At 45.1% G+C, this 17,021-nt stretch overlaps 1 protein-coding gene across 12 annotated transcripts in view; it reads left to right on the forward strand.

The window, feature by feature from the left end:
* LOC135196216 (uncharacterized) overlaps positions 1-17,021 on the forward strand; it is a 227,520-nt gene that overhangs the window by 120,600 nt on the left and 89,899 nt on the right. For 5 of the 12 annotated variants that reach the window (XR_010310346.1, XM_064222851.1, XM_064222849.1 and 2 more), the window contains exon 4: positions 14,424-14,444. The exons of the other annotated variants lie outside the window; for them this stretch is intronic. Coding sequence is in view for 4 of the 5 variants with exons in the window: in XM_064222851.1 (XP_064078921.1) it covers positions 14,424-14,444 (21 nt within the window). In the remaining variant the exon portion in view is untranslated. The remainder of the gene's footprint in view (positions 1-14,423; positions 14,445-17,021) is intronic. 12 annotated transcript variants of the gene reach the window in all.

Consider the following 17,021-nt stretch of genomic DNA (forward strand, 5'->3'; position numbering starts at 1 on the left):
AGTCACACTCCGTCGGTACCTTAAAGGTCCGGAGATATCTACAGTGTAGTCCCCAAAGCTTAGCCTACTCAAAGTCTCATTTCTCATTGTCCTAAGTAATGCCGGCAGAACGGGCTGAAGCGGCGGATCAGGGAAGGTAATTCCTCTATCTGAACCTGCACGCCTCTAGTGGGGGGACCGTAACTCCCAGCCCGAATCCGTAACCGGAGGACAACTGGAGGGAGAGACCACTGAGCGGCGGAGCTGTTTAAATGTACAATACGGAGTGATGTCCGCCGTCTGGTGCGATACTAGACCGCTGTAAGGCCGGTGGAGCTATTCACTCTGAGACATAAGGGATTACATATAATACCAGTAACCCCACCGCTCCCACCCATCTCTTCCCACTTAAGTGAAAACTCGAGCGGTCGTTCATCGATAAGACTACTAGAACCGCGAGTTATAAGCATCCGGCAGAGCTGAGCTAGGAAGTGGGGAAGGGGGGGGGGAGTTCTTAGGTGGTATGTGGGGTGGTCGGTCGTGATCGTCTGGCCACCAACCCGATCAGAGAAGGACACCTATTGAAGACTGTGTAGCCTACTACTTCATGGGTAGTAGGCCGACTGGGCCTATGGCCCATCGTGATTGTTACAGCGACCGATCAGTAATTTCTCTCAACCGGGAGGACATAGCCTACTACTAAAGGTTGTACTAAAGGAGGCTAGGCCAAGACGACAAACATACCAGACCACTTAATATACAGTAATACAATAAACTATATAATAATAATATATAAAATTAATAATGAGGTATCATGGAAGAGTTGCAAAGGAATATAAGGCGAAAGGAGAATACCCAGTATGGATCCAGCTTAACCTTCCGAGATCATTATAGAACCGAACAGTTAGGCCAAATAACTGCCAAAGACATCATGGTGTGGACAGTGGCCCTCGATCAAACCTACTAAATTCGAGTTTTTCGATCTAGACCGGTAGGGAGGATAGGTCCAACAATATGATAAGAGAGAGGCTCTCTATCTTTGATATCCTCCCTGCTAGCACCGTAGCGCAGACAGGGGGAGAGGCATAAAGGGAACAAGGGTAGGGACACCTAGCCTACCTTCCAAGACCTAGCCTAGGCTTGGTCGGTTAAGCCAGGGAGGGAAGCAACTCTTCCAACCTCTTAGTGATATGAAAATCATCAACGTGCATAAATCAAGAATCTATCTGGTTCGTATTAAACAATAACTCATGCATGTCTCACACCGGGAGAGAGAGAGAGGACTCTCTCCTCTCTCTCCCGTGATAAATGCGATAGGCTACTAGTAGCCTAACAATTTCACATGTACAATATGATAAAATTACGTAGAGATAGGCACGAACATGCTTTTGAGAAGGGGGGGGGGGGGCAGAGCCTAAAATATAAACTGATTAACCTTTCTTTAAACCCCAGAGGACATCATGAGCGCATTAGGCCTTAATCCGAACCAATCCTAACTCGGTCGGTTAATAATTAAGCACGTAATATGAAAATACGTCACGGATGACTGTAATGTATATAAAAATTGACACAATTTAAAATTAGAAGGGAAATAATGTGTAACAGAACCACACACGTTCTGATGATCCTCCCAAAATGACGGATAAGCCAACGGCGCCCTCAATACGTTTTCTGAGGGGCCGAAGGCAAAATGGGATGCACCGTAACTGTATGAGTTACGAAAACACAAATTGGAGTACTCAACTTAGATGAAGGAGGAAGTTCCACAGATGACATCGCTAAGTCAAATGAATACCACGGGAGCTGTAACTAAACGCGTGTACACACACAAAGGCTAATTACAGGAATGAAGATGGCGCGTGGGCAGTAGTAGTAGTAGCGAGAGGAAGGTAAGGGGAGTAACCTTTGTAACAGCTCTAGCCTTTGTAACGGCTCTTGCCATGGGAGGGATTTTGGAAAGGAATCCTCTAATTGGCAGAAGACCTGTGAGTAGTGGCTTCCACTCGCCCTTATACTTTATACCAACGCCCTTTGGGTGCTCGCGCTGAGGGTAGTAACTTCAGCATATCATGCTAGCTTTTTCTCTGGTATATTTAGGATCTATTTATACTTAGAAAAGTGAGCTACAGGAACTTTTCACCGGCAGACACAGGTTGAACCCAGAAAATTAATATTAAAGCCAGACTGAAATATCTTTCTCAAGGTGGATTTAGTTGTAGTAATGGTACTAGCAGCTAAGCCTTTTTGGAACAGAGTTCTAAAAAATGAAATTATTCGTAGTCATTGTCTGAACATCTGATTCTTTTAGAAAGATGGCTAACTTCCTTACTGCCGAATCATGCTGCCGGAGTGTTGATTCCCTTTTGTCTGATTCCACGAACAATGTGTTTAGCGGATCAATATTAGCATCTTTCTGTGCTGCAAACTTCATGAAGTCCATAAAGTTTGGGCATTCAGAATTTTTGAGGAAGCTGACACAGTCTGAGTTTGTACCACCTGAGTCAACTTTGGGTTGGGAATCCGTCCGGGATGGAGTTTCAACTCCAGTAGAAGAGGAAACCAATTGCTCTTCGGCCAGTTGGGTGCTACCAGTGCTATCCACCCTTTGAAAGATCTGAGTTTGTGTAGAATTTCATCTAAAGGTTTATTGGCGGAAATAGGTAAATCTTCTGCCAAACGTTCCAGTCTATGGACATTGCATCTGTGGCATGAGCCAGAGGATCCAAATTGGGAGCCACATAACATGGAAGTTTGTGGTTGGACATGTGGCGAACAGGTCTACCTGAAGGCCTGGTACTTGTAGGCAAATCCAATTGAATGACTGCGTCCAAGGACCACTCCGATTCCAGCGGAGTTGTCCTGGACAGTGAATCCGCAATGACATTCCGTACTCCTGCCAGGTAAGTAGCTGACAGGTGCCAATGATGTTTCATTGCCAATGAGAAGATTGCTATCATCACGCGGTTTATTTGGCTTGACTTTGAGCCTCCTCTGTTTAGGCAGTGAACTATCACTGCACTGTCCAAGACTAGTCTGATATGAATATTCCTGGCAGGAGCTAGTCGTTTCAGGGTCAAGAAAATGGCCATTGCTTCTAGGATGTTGATATGAAACTGGCGGAATACTGTCAACCATGTTCCTTGAACCTTCTTGTACTGAGAATAGCCCCCCCATTCGCTCAGAGAGGCGTCCGTGTGGACTACTAAAGACGGCAGGGGAAATTGAAGCGGTACCGACTTGGAAAGACTCTTGACTGTCGTCCATGGACGAAGTCTTTTCCTTAGTAACAGCAGAATCAAAGAGATTTTGTCTCTGAGTCTGCTGTTGGCTCTTCTCCGCCATACCCGATTGATGTCCTTCAGTCTGGCTTTCAACAAAAGATCTGTTATTGAAGCAAACTGAAGTGAACCTAAGACTCTTTCTTGGGTACGACGAGAAGCCCATCTGTTCTTGAGAAATTGTCTCGTAGCTTTTGCTATCTCTTTGCGCTTGGTTGGCGGAAGAGATAGTTTGTGTGCTGTTAGATCCCATTGAATTCCTAACCATTGAAACCGAAATGCTGGAATGAGACGGGACTTTTCCTTGTTTATCTGGAATCCCAGATACTCTAGGAATTTTATTACTTTGTAGGAATTTTATTACTTTGGTTGTTGCCCTGTGACATTCCTTGTCGTTGGGTGCCCAAATGAGCCAATCGTCTAGGTAAGCCACTAGCGTAACTCCCTGAGCTCTTAGTTCCTGAACTACTGTCTCTCCTATTTTGGTGAATATTCTGGGCGCTATGTTGAGCCCGAATGGCATGACTCTGAACGAGTAAGCCTGTCTTCCTAGTTTGAAGCCTAGGTAGGGAGAAAAGTTTCTCGCTATCGGGACGTGATAATAACAGTCTGTAAGATCGATAGAGGTGGTGACGACCCCAAGGGGAAGTAAGTTCCGCACCTGCGAGACGGTTGGCATGCGGAACTTGTCGCATTGAATGTATGAGTTGAGACGGGACAAGTCCAGAATCAGTCTTCTTTTGTCTGTGTCCTTCTTTGGCACGGTGAACAAACGTCCTTGAAATTTCAGGTGTCTTACTTTCTTGATTGCCTTCTTTTGGAGAAGGTCTTTGGCATAGTTTAGAAGGTCTGTCGTTTGAATTTGGTGGAAACTGATTGGTGGAGGAGGCCCTTTTATCCATCTCCACCCCAGACCTTTTGATACGATACTTTGGGCCCATGTACTGATCGGCCACACACGGATTACTCATGGGTTTTTAATGAACAATGACCCTGAACCATTTTGTGAGGATTGTCTTGTTCCCCTCACAGTAAAACATTTAATAGTAGAATGCCCCAGCTTAATATCAGCAAGGAACCGTCATTTTAACGTAGTTGGAAGAATGGATCTTAAACTGGATGCCATTATAGGCAGAGATTTTAATGAGGATAGCCTTTTTAGCTACCTTCAAGAAGCAGGTCTTCTTGAAAAAATTTAGGTTAGTTTGGTCAAGATGTTTGAGTTTGTGTATGTGTTAGTATGTGTCAGTGTATATCATTTGCTTTCAAGTCTTTTTAGATCAGGAAATTTTTATGTACATAAAATTTACCTCCAATTGATATATCTATTACCATATATAATGTTTTAGTACTTTTAATATCTATTTATTTTGACAGAACTCTGTAGAATTTGGAAGTATGCGGGGTGCCTGTGTTGCTTGTATTTTTTGTTTACAATTATTTTGAAATAGGTGTGTAGGTGAGATAGGTATTTCGTGTGTTTTTGGGTTCTCTGTAGTTCTCTGACAGATTTTATATAAACATATTTATAGCATTTTAATTGACTTTTTCCTTTGCAATTCCTTTTAATGATACGGCGTCAATAACCTCGTCGTTGCGACGCCAGTAAGAATGAATAAATCAATCAATCAATCCACTTACCTGGAGAGGTTCATTGATTGGTTGAGGTCTTACTTCCTCTGCCTCCTCTGAAACCTCTGCCCCTGGGGAGAGCTCTGGAACCAGCTCTGTGCCGGTAAGCTCCTCTTGCTCTGCTACCCCTTGCGTTCCTGTTACAGTTTTGAAATGTCCCTTGCGCATCAAACGAAGCGTTGAAGGCCGGGTACATCACGAAAGTAGCCATACTCGAGGACTGTTGAGTTGGCTGACTTTGTAACAGTACAAATTGTTGTTGTTGTGGTCGTGCCTTAGAGGTTGAAGGTTGATCAAGCTGGGAAACAGGAACTGCTTGCACCACCGACTGTGTCTGAGAGGTCTGGAAAGGTTGATACTTCCTGACCCTCTTTCTACTCTTGGCTTGCAGTCCGGAGGTCTCCAACTTCCTCTTGAAGGGAAGGCCCCAGCCGACACGAAGGTTCTGATTAGCCCTAGCTGCCTCACTGATGACGCTGTTAACCACGTCATCAGGAAAGAGGTTGGATCCCTAGATCGAAGCCTTAATAAGCTTGTTAGGCTCATGCCTGATGGAAGCTTAGGCAAGTACATGCTTCCTGCAATTCTGCCTAGCTACCACAAAATCATACAGGTCACACTGGAAAGTCTGTAGCAGCGACTTTGTTAGGACCCAGAATAGAGGTTCCTCAGCGTAGACAGAAGCCGTCAACTCTGAAGTAGTGACCGAGTTGATCGACCTACTCAGTCTACACCTTGCCTTGAACTCTGCCTTTACCATGGCATCCGGAATTCTGGGTAAACGTTCACTAAACTGTGTGGAGGCACACTCCGGATCGAGTTTGCCCACTGTGAACGTTTCCGAAGCGCCCAACCAGCACTCCAAATCTCCAGGAAAGAGCAGAGATGTAGGCTCACTCTCCCGAAGCTGAGGCATTGGCTTCGCCTCCATTCTGGCTTGCAGAGTTAATTCTGCGATCTAGGATGTACAAGGGGTTGGTATGTTATCCCCCACCACGAACATGGTGTAGCAACCTGTGTGTGGCGTCATCTTAGTGTTGACGCAATTCCATTCCGAAAGGGTGCAGACCTATGCCGACTGCGCTTGATCTCTAGGATAGATCACAGTCTCTTTTGGGACCCTGTCTACCCAGACAAACACTTCCTCGGCTAATCGGGCGTAGCCTGGGAAGGGAAATTGGAGGTCTGCCGGGAAGAACTCATAATCTTCTACCGGGCGGGTTCCACAGCCTTCAATTGTCAGCATGCCCTCCGAAAAGGGAGCATGCAGCGCCAACCGCCATGGGTTGTTGTCTTCGAATGGCGGTAGCTTAGATGCATCCTGCACAATAAAGGACTGCTGTGTGCCCCCGGACTGAATAAGTCCGGCCAGTAAGCTCTCCCGAGTCTGAAGCCTCTGAGCCAGACAGGTTGGACTGCCCTGATGTCTCTAAACCCGAGGCGAGCTGAGAGGACATCGATTGGAATCTTCTGTCCACCATGCTGCCCATCCTCTCCATGAGAAGATTAGCAAAGGCGTCAGGGTCGAAGCCGGACTCCGTCGGTCTGACTTTAGAACCCTTAGCTCTCGACCCCTTAGGTGGGGGAGTAGCTTTCGCCGAGGAAGCCAAAGGCTTGGGGGCCAATGACAACCTGGCGGGGTCCGCTGGAGAAGGTTTAGCTGGTCTGGCAGCCTTCGGCAGGGACTTCTTTTTCAGGGTTTTCACCTTGGGGATCACAGAACCAGACCTATCCCCAAGGATTCTGGACTTCGAAAAGCCCTGAATTAAGAGGAAGAAGAAGTAGATGGACTACAAGCAACCTTTTTACTACTAAAACCACCTGCCTTACCTACTTCCCTACCTTCTTCCTGAGAGTCGATGATCATCGGCTTGCGATGCAGACTGATTGCTGCTACTTCCTCCGTCACCTCCTCGCACAAGCCCTCTTGGTCTTCCGTGGGGACCTGGGTTTCTAAGTGGATCCTCTCGATGAAAGGGGCCGCCACTTCCTTAGCTACTGCTGCTGAAGACCTAGCATTAGGGTAAAGGAGAGAACACATCTCCTCCGACAGCACGTAGGGGCATCCGGCGGCAACATTCCTCCCATAACCGCCCACCCAGACCTTAAGGTTCGCCAGTGAGGAGGCCTTGAGCGCCAGAGGGGTCTGTAAGAGAAAATTAAATCAGATCCTCCAATGGTGCCGAGGAAGCCCGGAACTATGACCCAAAATCAAGACATTACTGAGGTGCTGATGGTACCTACCGACTCATTAGTCACATTCTCCACCAGAGTGTAACACACTTCACAGCCATCAGGATGCCAGATTAGGATGTCGTCAACCTGCACCATACAGCTGGCATGAGATCGGTAGACCTCATGCCCACATGGTTGTTGGAGAACAGCGTACCATCTGTAAGTTGGAATTGATACATGAGTATCATCAAAATAGTTCCGCCGAAGACAATTCCGGCGGTATATGTACATTGAGACTAGTTCAGTAAACTAGCTAAGGTTCCTTAACATTAACTCTTGAGTGTCTCCGCCTGCTCCGGAATCCAAAATCTCGTTATCGCAATAGCTATGACGGCGGATACGAGCAGAATAGGAAACAAGGTAAAACGTAAGTCTGAGTCTGAGTGCACCGGAGTAGAGTAGCAATTCCTAGTCAATGGGAAACGCATTCTCTAAGCCAAGTTCCACCCCCACCGGAGTGGGGAGCAGCGATAACACCAGAGAGCATGGAAAAACAGAGCGGCGGGAACAGCGGTACTAAGAACTCCGGCGTATAACATTCTGGCGAGTCTGATGGTAGACCACCCCTCGCCTGAATAACAGGCCCGGAGAATACATAACCTTCTAAACCTTAACCTCCTCTGGCTAATCCCCCGGAGCAGTGCTCGACGCTCTAGCTGCTGTTCCCCGGTAGGGTTACTAGGACAGTGAGCAAACAAAGCACTGCTGGACCAAGTCTGGAGCGGGAGGAAGAGCCCAAAGGAGAAAGGTAACCTAGTAATCGCTCGCTCTCAAGCAACGCTCATATAAACAACATCATATCTGATGCACAGTTGCACAAACGCATTCAAAGTCAACAAACTTAATACTCAACTTAGAAGGAGATGCTTCTTGCAGATCAGCAGACATAATAACTTGAAAATTCACAAAGAATATAAGTAATAGAATAAACGTGTTTACGATGTCGAGTGCTATGAAGGAATGAAGATTCTTGGCAGAAGTAGTGGTGACGAATGGAAGGTGGCTGTGTAAAGGCACCTCTCTGGCGAGGGATTTTGAGAGAGGAGAGATCTAATTGGCAGAGTATCTGTGGCAATGGCTTCCATTCGCCCCTGTGCTATACTGACGCCCTATGAGGGTGAGCGAGCTGGGGGTAGTAACCCCAGCATTCCATATGGCTTTTTTCTCTGGTATATTTAGCAATTACTTATACCTAGAAATGAGTGTTATAAGGACATTTCACTGGGCGACACAGGTCGGTCCCAGAAATATCTTTTGCCCTTTACAACATTAAGGTCTTTAATCCAATCAAATAAAGAAATGTGCTTAGCAATAGTAATATGACATAGTGCACTGCAACAAGAATATATTTTTGTTAATAGAAATACCACTTTGCCAGGGATTCAATCCAACAAGAAGTCTGTACAGTGAACTTAGTATCTTGCCTGATTTAAAGTCGGATTCTGATGTTCCTATTATTTCTTTATCCCCCATTCCCAGTTCACTTTTGATCCCAACCCCATCGCAAGCCTTGAAGAAAACTGTGGTAGCAGACTTAGACCTGGAAGTCTTACCTACCACAGTGAGACTCAAAGGTCTAGGCAACTCAGGGCACAAGATGTTGGGTACTGTTGAGCTTACTCTCAAGATGCATGGGATGAGGATTTTACCAACAGTGTTTTTTGTTGTTCCCCATGGCTCAGTGACTGTGCACATCCTTCTCAGTTTTCCGTTCCTGAGAAGAAACTGGGTGCTTGTAGATTTTGTCAGAAACCTCATCAGTGTCACTGATCCATCCACTGACTTTATGGGAGTATTACTTGCCCCAGAGAGGAGAACCCTGCAGGCAAGTATTATATAGTGTTCCAATCCGGGCAGCAATCCCAGTAAATTTGCCAGAAGTTGAGACTATCATGGTGCCAACTACCCTGGTTTTTCTTGAAGGACTTAATGCAAGTTTTAAGTACCCTTCATGCTCCTGTGTTCTATTATGATGGCAACACCATAAAGGATGGTTTGACTAGGAAGTCTACAGGAATGCCAGGTGTCCTATATCTTGAGGATGATGTGGCATTAGTTCTGGTGAAAGGACTGGGAGGTGAAAGCTCCTGGATAAAGACTGTTGATACCCTGGATAGAGTTTTCAATGTTTTGGAGACAGACTTCTCGTCATCTTGTATGCCAGTCCAGATAGGTGAACCCGCCAGTGATGAAGGTATGCTTGAGGCTATCCGTGCTATTCCTGTTGCTGCAGACCTGGATCCCTTGCTGAAAGAGCAGTTCCAGGAAATGCTTCAGTATCACTTTCCTGTCATCAGCACTGGAGACGATGATGTAGGAGTGTGTGCAGCCACTCCTATTCGTGTCCAGCTTTACAATGAAACTCCTATCTTCCAACGATTCCGGAGGTTCTCTCAGCCCATAACAGATGTTATTGAACGACAGTGCAAGGAAGTGTGTGCCCTGGGGATAATTGGAACCCAGTATGTTCCCTTGGTCTTCTCTTTTTGTTCCAGTCCTCAAGAAAGATGGTAGCATCCGTCTTTAGCCTTCATGGGGTAAAGTATTTTACCACCATTGACTGTCAGAGGATAGTAAGGAATACACTTCAATCTCTACTGCCTATGGTCACTGGCAGTTCAAGCGGCTGTCCTTTGGACTTGAAAATGCTCCAGCCATTTTCCAGCATGAAATGCAGTGTATCCTACAAGAATTCCCAAAAGCCAAATTATTTATGTCGATGATATTCTTATTTTGGGAACCTCTTCCAAGGAGCACCTTGAATAGTTGACCATGTCCTGACAGCCTTACAGAATCATGGGCTGAAGATTAGCCTTCAGAAGTGTTCATGGGTTCAGTCTGAAGTACAGTATCTGAGACACCTAGTGGGCTTTTCTGGTATGAAGCTGCTGCCTGATTATATCAAGAAGGTGGAAACCTTCAGTAGGTTCATTACAATGCAGAAATTGTGGAGCTTCCTTGGCCTAGTGAACTTCCAGAGGAAGTATGTACTCATGTTCTGTGGTTGCTCAACCATTATCTTGCCTTACTGGAGGCCATAAGAGACTTGGGTCCAGGAAGTTGACTTGGACACCTGAGATGGACTGTGCTGTTAATTGCCTGAAGGAGCTAATTAAGGAAGAAATTACCCTGTCATATCCCGACTACTCTTCCGAAGCTGAGCTCCTTGAACTATACATGGATGCATCTGGTGAGGGGGTTGGAGCCTGTTTGTGTCAGGAGCAGAATGGATCACGGGTTACAATCGCCTATGACTCGATGTCCTTCCTTAATTGTGAGACCTGTTACTCCACTATTGAGCGTGAGCTAGCTGCTCTTACGTGGGGTGTAAAGACATTCAGGTAATTTTTATATGGCCAGTTCTTTATAATTTATTCAGATCATTGTCCTCTTGTTCATCTCCAGGACATGAAGACAGTAGATAGTTGATTAGCTAGGACACTGGATGAACTGTCAGAGTTCAATTTCATTGTGAAGTATTGTTCTGGTGACCAGAACACTGAAGCTGACTAATTATCCCGACTTCCTGGTACCATAAGTTCTCATGACCCTAGCCCAAGTATGACACTACTTCCTGCTGGCCTGAAAGTATACACCCAAGTCAGTGGTGGTCCAGATTCTATGACCGAGTCTCTTGAAATCGCACTGGAGTTGTTGCGTGAGGAACAAGGCTTGCTTGATAACTCCTTGCTGAAGGGAGAAAAGCTTTGTGAAACTTTGGTGCAACAATTCCTTAAAGATGCAGATCATCTACATTTCAAACTCAACAAGGCCAGTAGAAACCGGATCAAGGCCATGAAGTATCCAGGCACTGTCCTGCTTAGAATTATTATTAGAATTTTCCTAAGTATTCAGCCTGGAAATTTTGGTTAATTTGGACCAAGTCATCCTGTGGTGTATTACAATCCCTTGGTCAAGGATCCCCTTAGGATTCATCTTCAGTTTCTGGCTGGAATACATTTTAACCCATTCATTGAATGAAAGAACTTTCCGCCCTACTACTGTAATTGAAGGATGTAAGGTGAGAAGTTCAGAACCTGAAGATGGATTAGAAGTTTCCACTACAGAAGAGGTTGAGGTGTATCCTGAATGCCCTGAAGTGTTGTATGCCAGAGAAACTGTTCCTTTGGTGTCGTACTGTCAAAATAATACCTGTCATCCTGCGGTAGGTATTGTGACCCTGGGAAGTATTCATTGTTGTGCTCTTGTAGACACAGGAGCTCAAGTATGCCTGGTGAATGAGTCTGTGCTTACTGAGGCTAATATTTCATATGACACGTCAGCTGTTGATGTAGTTGAGGGGTTCATCAGACAGAATAGTATAGTTCTTGGAACAGTCCAACTAGCTTTGGAAGGATCAAGTTGGCAAAGGTTACCACTTTTCCCCTTTGCCGTTGTCTCAGCTGGGGATATGGATTTTTGTGTTATCCTTGGCAAGACTTTGTTGACCAAAGCTAATTTGAAATTAGATGTTCTAAATGAACAACTGTGTTCTGATACTGCAGTTATCATCCAGTTGAACACTCACATGCAACCTGTCGCATCAACCCGTTCTGTCATGATGGTAACAAACTCGACAGTGGGTGGTAGAAATCATCGTGACTTTTTTTGGTAATGCCTTTGTTTGCCATGATGAGTTGAGAGAAATACAGAGTGAACACCATCAACTCGAGGCCATTGAAAGGATGGTTCACTCTGGAGTACCTGCCTCTCAACTGCCTCACTCCTTGAAGAGATTGAAGAGCAAGTGGTTGGAATTTAGGGTATACCAAGATCTCCTGTACAAGAAATTGAGTGATGGTCACTTGGTTCCAGTTATATCGTTTAAGGTTCTAATAGACTTGGTAGCCGAGACTCATTTACAGAATACTCACTTGGGAATAGGCAAAATGGCGTCCATGCTAAGGAGGTTAGTTTGGCATTGCTCCCTGACTAAAGTCATTAGGGATTTGTGCCACACGTGTAAGGAGTGCCAGATGTGTAAGGTGTCAAGGGAAGTAGTCGTTCCTCCAATCCTTCGCATCTCCACCTCGACCCCATTCGCTGGTTGCCTTATGATAGTCAACCACTACTCCAAGTGGGTTACTGCCATTCCCATTTGGAATAGCAAACTCAAACAATCTGCCAGGCTATTGAAGAATGTGTTGTCCCGTTTATTCTTAGAGTGCCAGTCCGAATTCTGACAGATAATGGTCCAGAATTCATTTCCCGTGCATTCAGTGGCTGATGGAGAGGTATAATATTATTCATGTTAAAACAACGCCCCCCCCCCCCAAACCTTCCAGTAATGGAGCTGTTTAACATGTAAATTGCACCATTGGTGAATTATTACACATCCTAGTTGATGATGCTCGTAGATGGGATAAGTACTTGCCAAGAGCCCTCCTCAGTTACAACCACTCTTTGCATTCTGAGTTAGGTTGTACGCCTGCTGAAAAGATTCTGAAAACAGCCCATTATGTGAATAATCTCCTTCTCTTGTCCTCTGAAACCAGGAATCCTTGGGCTGAAGGTCACCCTCGCTACCAGCCTTTCAGGAAGGGTACCTTAGTCCTGAGGAAAGTTGTCCGTATAGGTCGTCTCATGACCAATAAACTGTGTCCAAGGTTTCATGGTCCCTATGAAATGACTTAGTTCCGGTAAAATAGGGTAACTTATAAATTGAGACACCTAGACAGTGGAGAGATAATCAAGGCACATCATATTCAGCTGAAGGCTTGGTTGGAGCCACCAGTCTATGTAAAGAGGCATTTCCAGTGATACCCAAAATCATTCCGTTTTGCTGGAGAGTCCCAGCATATTCCAGGCCATGATGGATACTCTTCAGTTTCTGTTTCTAGAGCTATTGTAATTATGACAATTCCAGCTCTAGTTCAGAGGATGATTTTCCAGAAGTGGTTGCTGTAGTTCTTGCAAGTCTGCTAAATAAATCATCTACCATGACATACCATAGAAAGATGCCGAAGTCTATTTTAAAACCTCCCAGGACATATGAAAGGCAAGATACTCCTGAAGTCCCAGACCTGACCATTCCTTTATCTCCTACGAGATTATTGACTATGCCAGCTGACATACCTGATACATCTGTAACTTTATCTCCTACAGTACTTGAATTGTGGGAAGCAGAACCTGCAACTCTTGACGTGATTGGTATTCTCACCCCTGAGCCAGTAACAACCTCTTGTTTAGTCAAGCAGGGAAGTATTGCTCTTGCTGTCAGTGATCTGATCTCAACGCCTTTGATATCTGAGTCAACTGCCAGGTCTCACAATTGTTAGAAGGGTCACCTCAGCCAGCTTTGACTTCGTCATTTAATGATGGAGAGTTAGATCAACCATTTGACACTGAATTTTTCTGACATTTTGCTATCTAGTCAAGAAGAACATCAAGATTCTACTCCTTGTGCTGACTTGGCACAGTACCTAGAACCAGACATTCTGTTTGTGATAGCTCTGTAGCTGTTTTTCTGGTTTTGAAGCCCCAGAGGAAAGTATTGCCCAGAAGTTAGAATTCCTTAAACAAACATTAAAACCTGAACAACCTAAGCCTAGGTCATCCTGGATAGCTAGAAGACGCTCGAGTCTTTTTCCTGTTTTGCAGAAACTCCGTGAGGTATGCTCTACCATTCAGCAAAAAAGAGCCAAATCTCAAGCTACAGTTTTAACATTTAGGAGAAGAGTGGAAGGAAGTCCACCTGCTCCACGGTCTAGGGGCTCAGTCCCCCAATTACCCCCTGTTATGCTGAAAATTTAGAAAGGAAATGTAATTGAAATCAGTTAATTGTCCCTTCCATAAATTATTTGAATTGAGAGTGAAGTCCTTTGGAAAAAATTAAAAACAATTTTTGCTCATTACTTGTAAGATTGATACATTATTAGGTGCTGGCCTATTATGTAGTGTACAGTGTATATAAAAAAATTAATTGTAATTTGTATATGTTCTGTAGGCTAAGATGCTTGTATGAATGCCTTGTTTATAATGTATAATTTTTCTCTGAACTGTGGATATATTTTTCTATGAATTTTGATAGTACCATGTAATTTTGTTACCAAAATTTAGTATAACATAGTTTTCAAAAAAAAGCCTCTACACCTGACCCTGGGGAATGTAAAGAACAAATAAATACAGTTAGAGTGGAACTGTTAAGGGGGAATGTAGTGACTCTAAATTGAGGCTCAAAAGTTATCAGAACTTTTTATTTTGTTAATTAAATTTCTGTTTAAAAATTTGTTTTTATTGTAATTAATGTGTGTCAGTGTTTCATTCCACTGCTAACTGTCAATTGTTTCTTCTCCACAGGTGTAGAAGCTTGCCATTCAGGTGAGCTTCCTATTCAAGAGCTATAAACTTGGAACTTGGACACTGAATATTTTGTCTAATTTGATATGAAATTAACCTGAGTCATTTAGTTTTAAATGTTCTGGATGATTATTGGAACCTATTGAGTATTGTTTCCTTTGTTGTTTCATATGCGAACACACCTTCAGCCTTAAAACTAGGATAATTTTCTAGCGCCATCCCAGTTATTTGCCTGTTTTCCCTCTTTTGCTTGTCTGTGTGTGTGTGCTTGTGTTATTATGGCTTCTTCTGCATTGTCTCGGCCTCGCCAATGTATGTGCCTAGGAACTCAAGGTTTCCCATAGTCTCACTTCCTGGCTTCTTCGGCTGCAGACCCACACAACATGCAGTAGGTGTCGTGCTAATGTTTGAACTATAACAAATCCCGAATGTCATGCGTGGCCTAAATCACAGTGGAAGTTATTTTATAGTAAGAGGGAGCATCGAAGAGTGTCGACTCTTCGTTCATGGGAAGGGTTTTCATCACCTTGCCTAAATGCTTCGTCTTCCTCCTCAGTCACACCCCATGGTGCTAGAGTTTATGTACCTGTGTCACCTTTCTTTTCTTCCGTAAATTCGTCTTTGGAAGTATCAGGAGGCCCTCAGGCTTGTTTAAGGGATTTTGATGAAGGAAAAATCAATTTCTGGGCAAGGGCCCGTGTCGCCCAGTGAAATGTCCCTTTAGCACACATTTCTAAGGTAAATATTGCTAACATTACCAGAGAAAAAACTAAAATGGAATGTCAGAGTATTCTGACTCGCTCACCTTATATAAAAGGTGTCAGCATGGTTTCTGGGGCGAGTGAAACCACTACCATGGGTCTCTTACCATTTAGATCCATCCTTCTACAAAATCCCCCTACCTAAGGCCCACACCCAGCTACTACTACTACTAGCGCTCTCGACACCATCACGAGCGCCTCTAGCGGTCATCCTTTCCGTTAGCACCATCTTGCGCACACATGTTTTTTCTTCGCTGTTTTGTGCTCTGATTTTTGGATTTGTCCTTACCATGGAACTCCAAGCCATCGCCGCAGCTAAGTTAAGTACTGCTAAAGTGTTTCACTTATTTTTAACCAGCCAGGGACCCGTTTAACCGTTTTTATTTAGGTTATAAGACGGCGCCTCCTTCGGCCTGGTTATAGAGTCGTCTCAGGCGGCTCTTCCCACGTGTTTCATTCTTTCATGCTTCTTCAGTCTCCCATACCGTTGTAGCTTGAATTTAGCAGTATATATGCCTACATTTTTATACGTTGTGCAAAAATCTTTCCATGTGTGTTTATTATTATCTAGCTTTTACGGGGATTCATAGCTCAGTGGAGCTCGTGGCCTACATCGCTCCTTAGCTCAGTGTTCATGCATGCATGTTCCTTTGTTTAGGTCTGTTTAGGCTCCTTTAGGTCATTTGTCCTTCCTTTTAGTCATGACCATCCTGGCCGCCGCTCTCCGTTCCTACGTATCTGCAGAGGCCAGCTCCCGAGTTGTTAGACGTCCTCCCTTCTTGGTTGGCTCGTCTAGCTTCTCCAGGACTTTGCTTTCTCTCTATCTGATTATTTATCTTCCCTCTTCCCCGTGTTGCGTTAGGCTGTTTTGATGCATGCTTTGAGACGGTTAGAGGTAGCCTAGGCCACCTCAGACCGCCTGGCCTATCTTACCGCGTGGCCTTACTACGTTCACGACGAGCCAGGCGATCGCCACGAGCCACCCGGCTTCTGTCCCCACTCTTCCTCCCCCCTCCCCCCCTAGGGGGGGGAGTACCGCTCGCTCACGTTGCCCATGGCAACCATCCGAGCTCCCTCCCTTCTTCCCCCTCCACACGGGGGGGATACGAGAGTCTGCAAGGGGACGTCCGAGGCTGGCTCAGCTCATACCGCTCTCTCTCCTCGGTTCCAGGGGGGTCTCCCGTGCGGTCGATCTCGGCTGGCCACCCGGCTCGGCCGCGCTCGGACCTCCTCGGTTTCCGATCAACTCTCTCTCACCCCGAGTCACCACCCTCCCCACCACTCCGGCGGTGGGTCCCTTTGGCTCCGCCAGACCTTAGGTGTGGTGACTAAGAGAAGCCCCACCGCATGCTCTCCCCACATGCTGCCTTATTTTACCTTATGTTATTTTGTTATTTTATTATTGTTTGTTTATATTTGCTTTCGCTAAGCCGGCGGAGTTCCTGTTCACCATCTAGGTTCTCCTCCTGCCTACGCGTATCTGTTATGGCAGAGCTACGCTCCCCCGACTAGTTTTTTTAAATATGTAACTGACCTGGCAGTTATATACATAGCTATATTCTCTGACGACAGACTTTTCGAAACTCGCGGCAATCGCCGACCGTCGGTCAGGTGATCGTTACCTGTATGCCCTCTAGATAGTTACCTGGAAACCTCAGATTTTCTCTGTTGCCCGAGCCGGCAACTTCGTTGTTGTGGGCTCCTCGATAGGTCTTTCGTACTCGCTAGAGTATTTCATCGTTGGGTGAAGTATTTTATTGGCTTTCGCTGTTGTTGACTTGGATTGATTTTGGATTTGTTTTTGGATTACTCAATTAACAATGTCTGACTCGGGAGT

Source organism: Macrobrachium nipponense, chromosome 17, assembly GCF_015104395.2.
Source record: "Macrobrachium nipponense isolate FS-2020 chromosome 17, ASM1510439v2, whole genome shotgun sequence".
NCBI lineage: Eukaryota > Metazoa > Arthropoda > Malacostraca > Decapoda > Palaemonidae > Macrobrachium > Macrobrachium nipponense.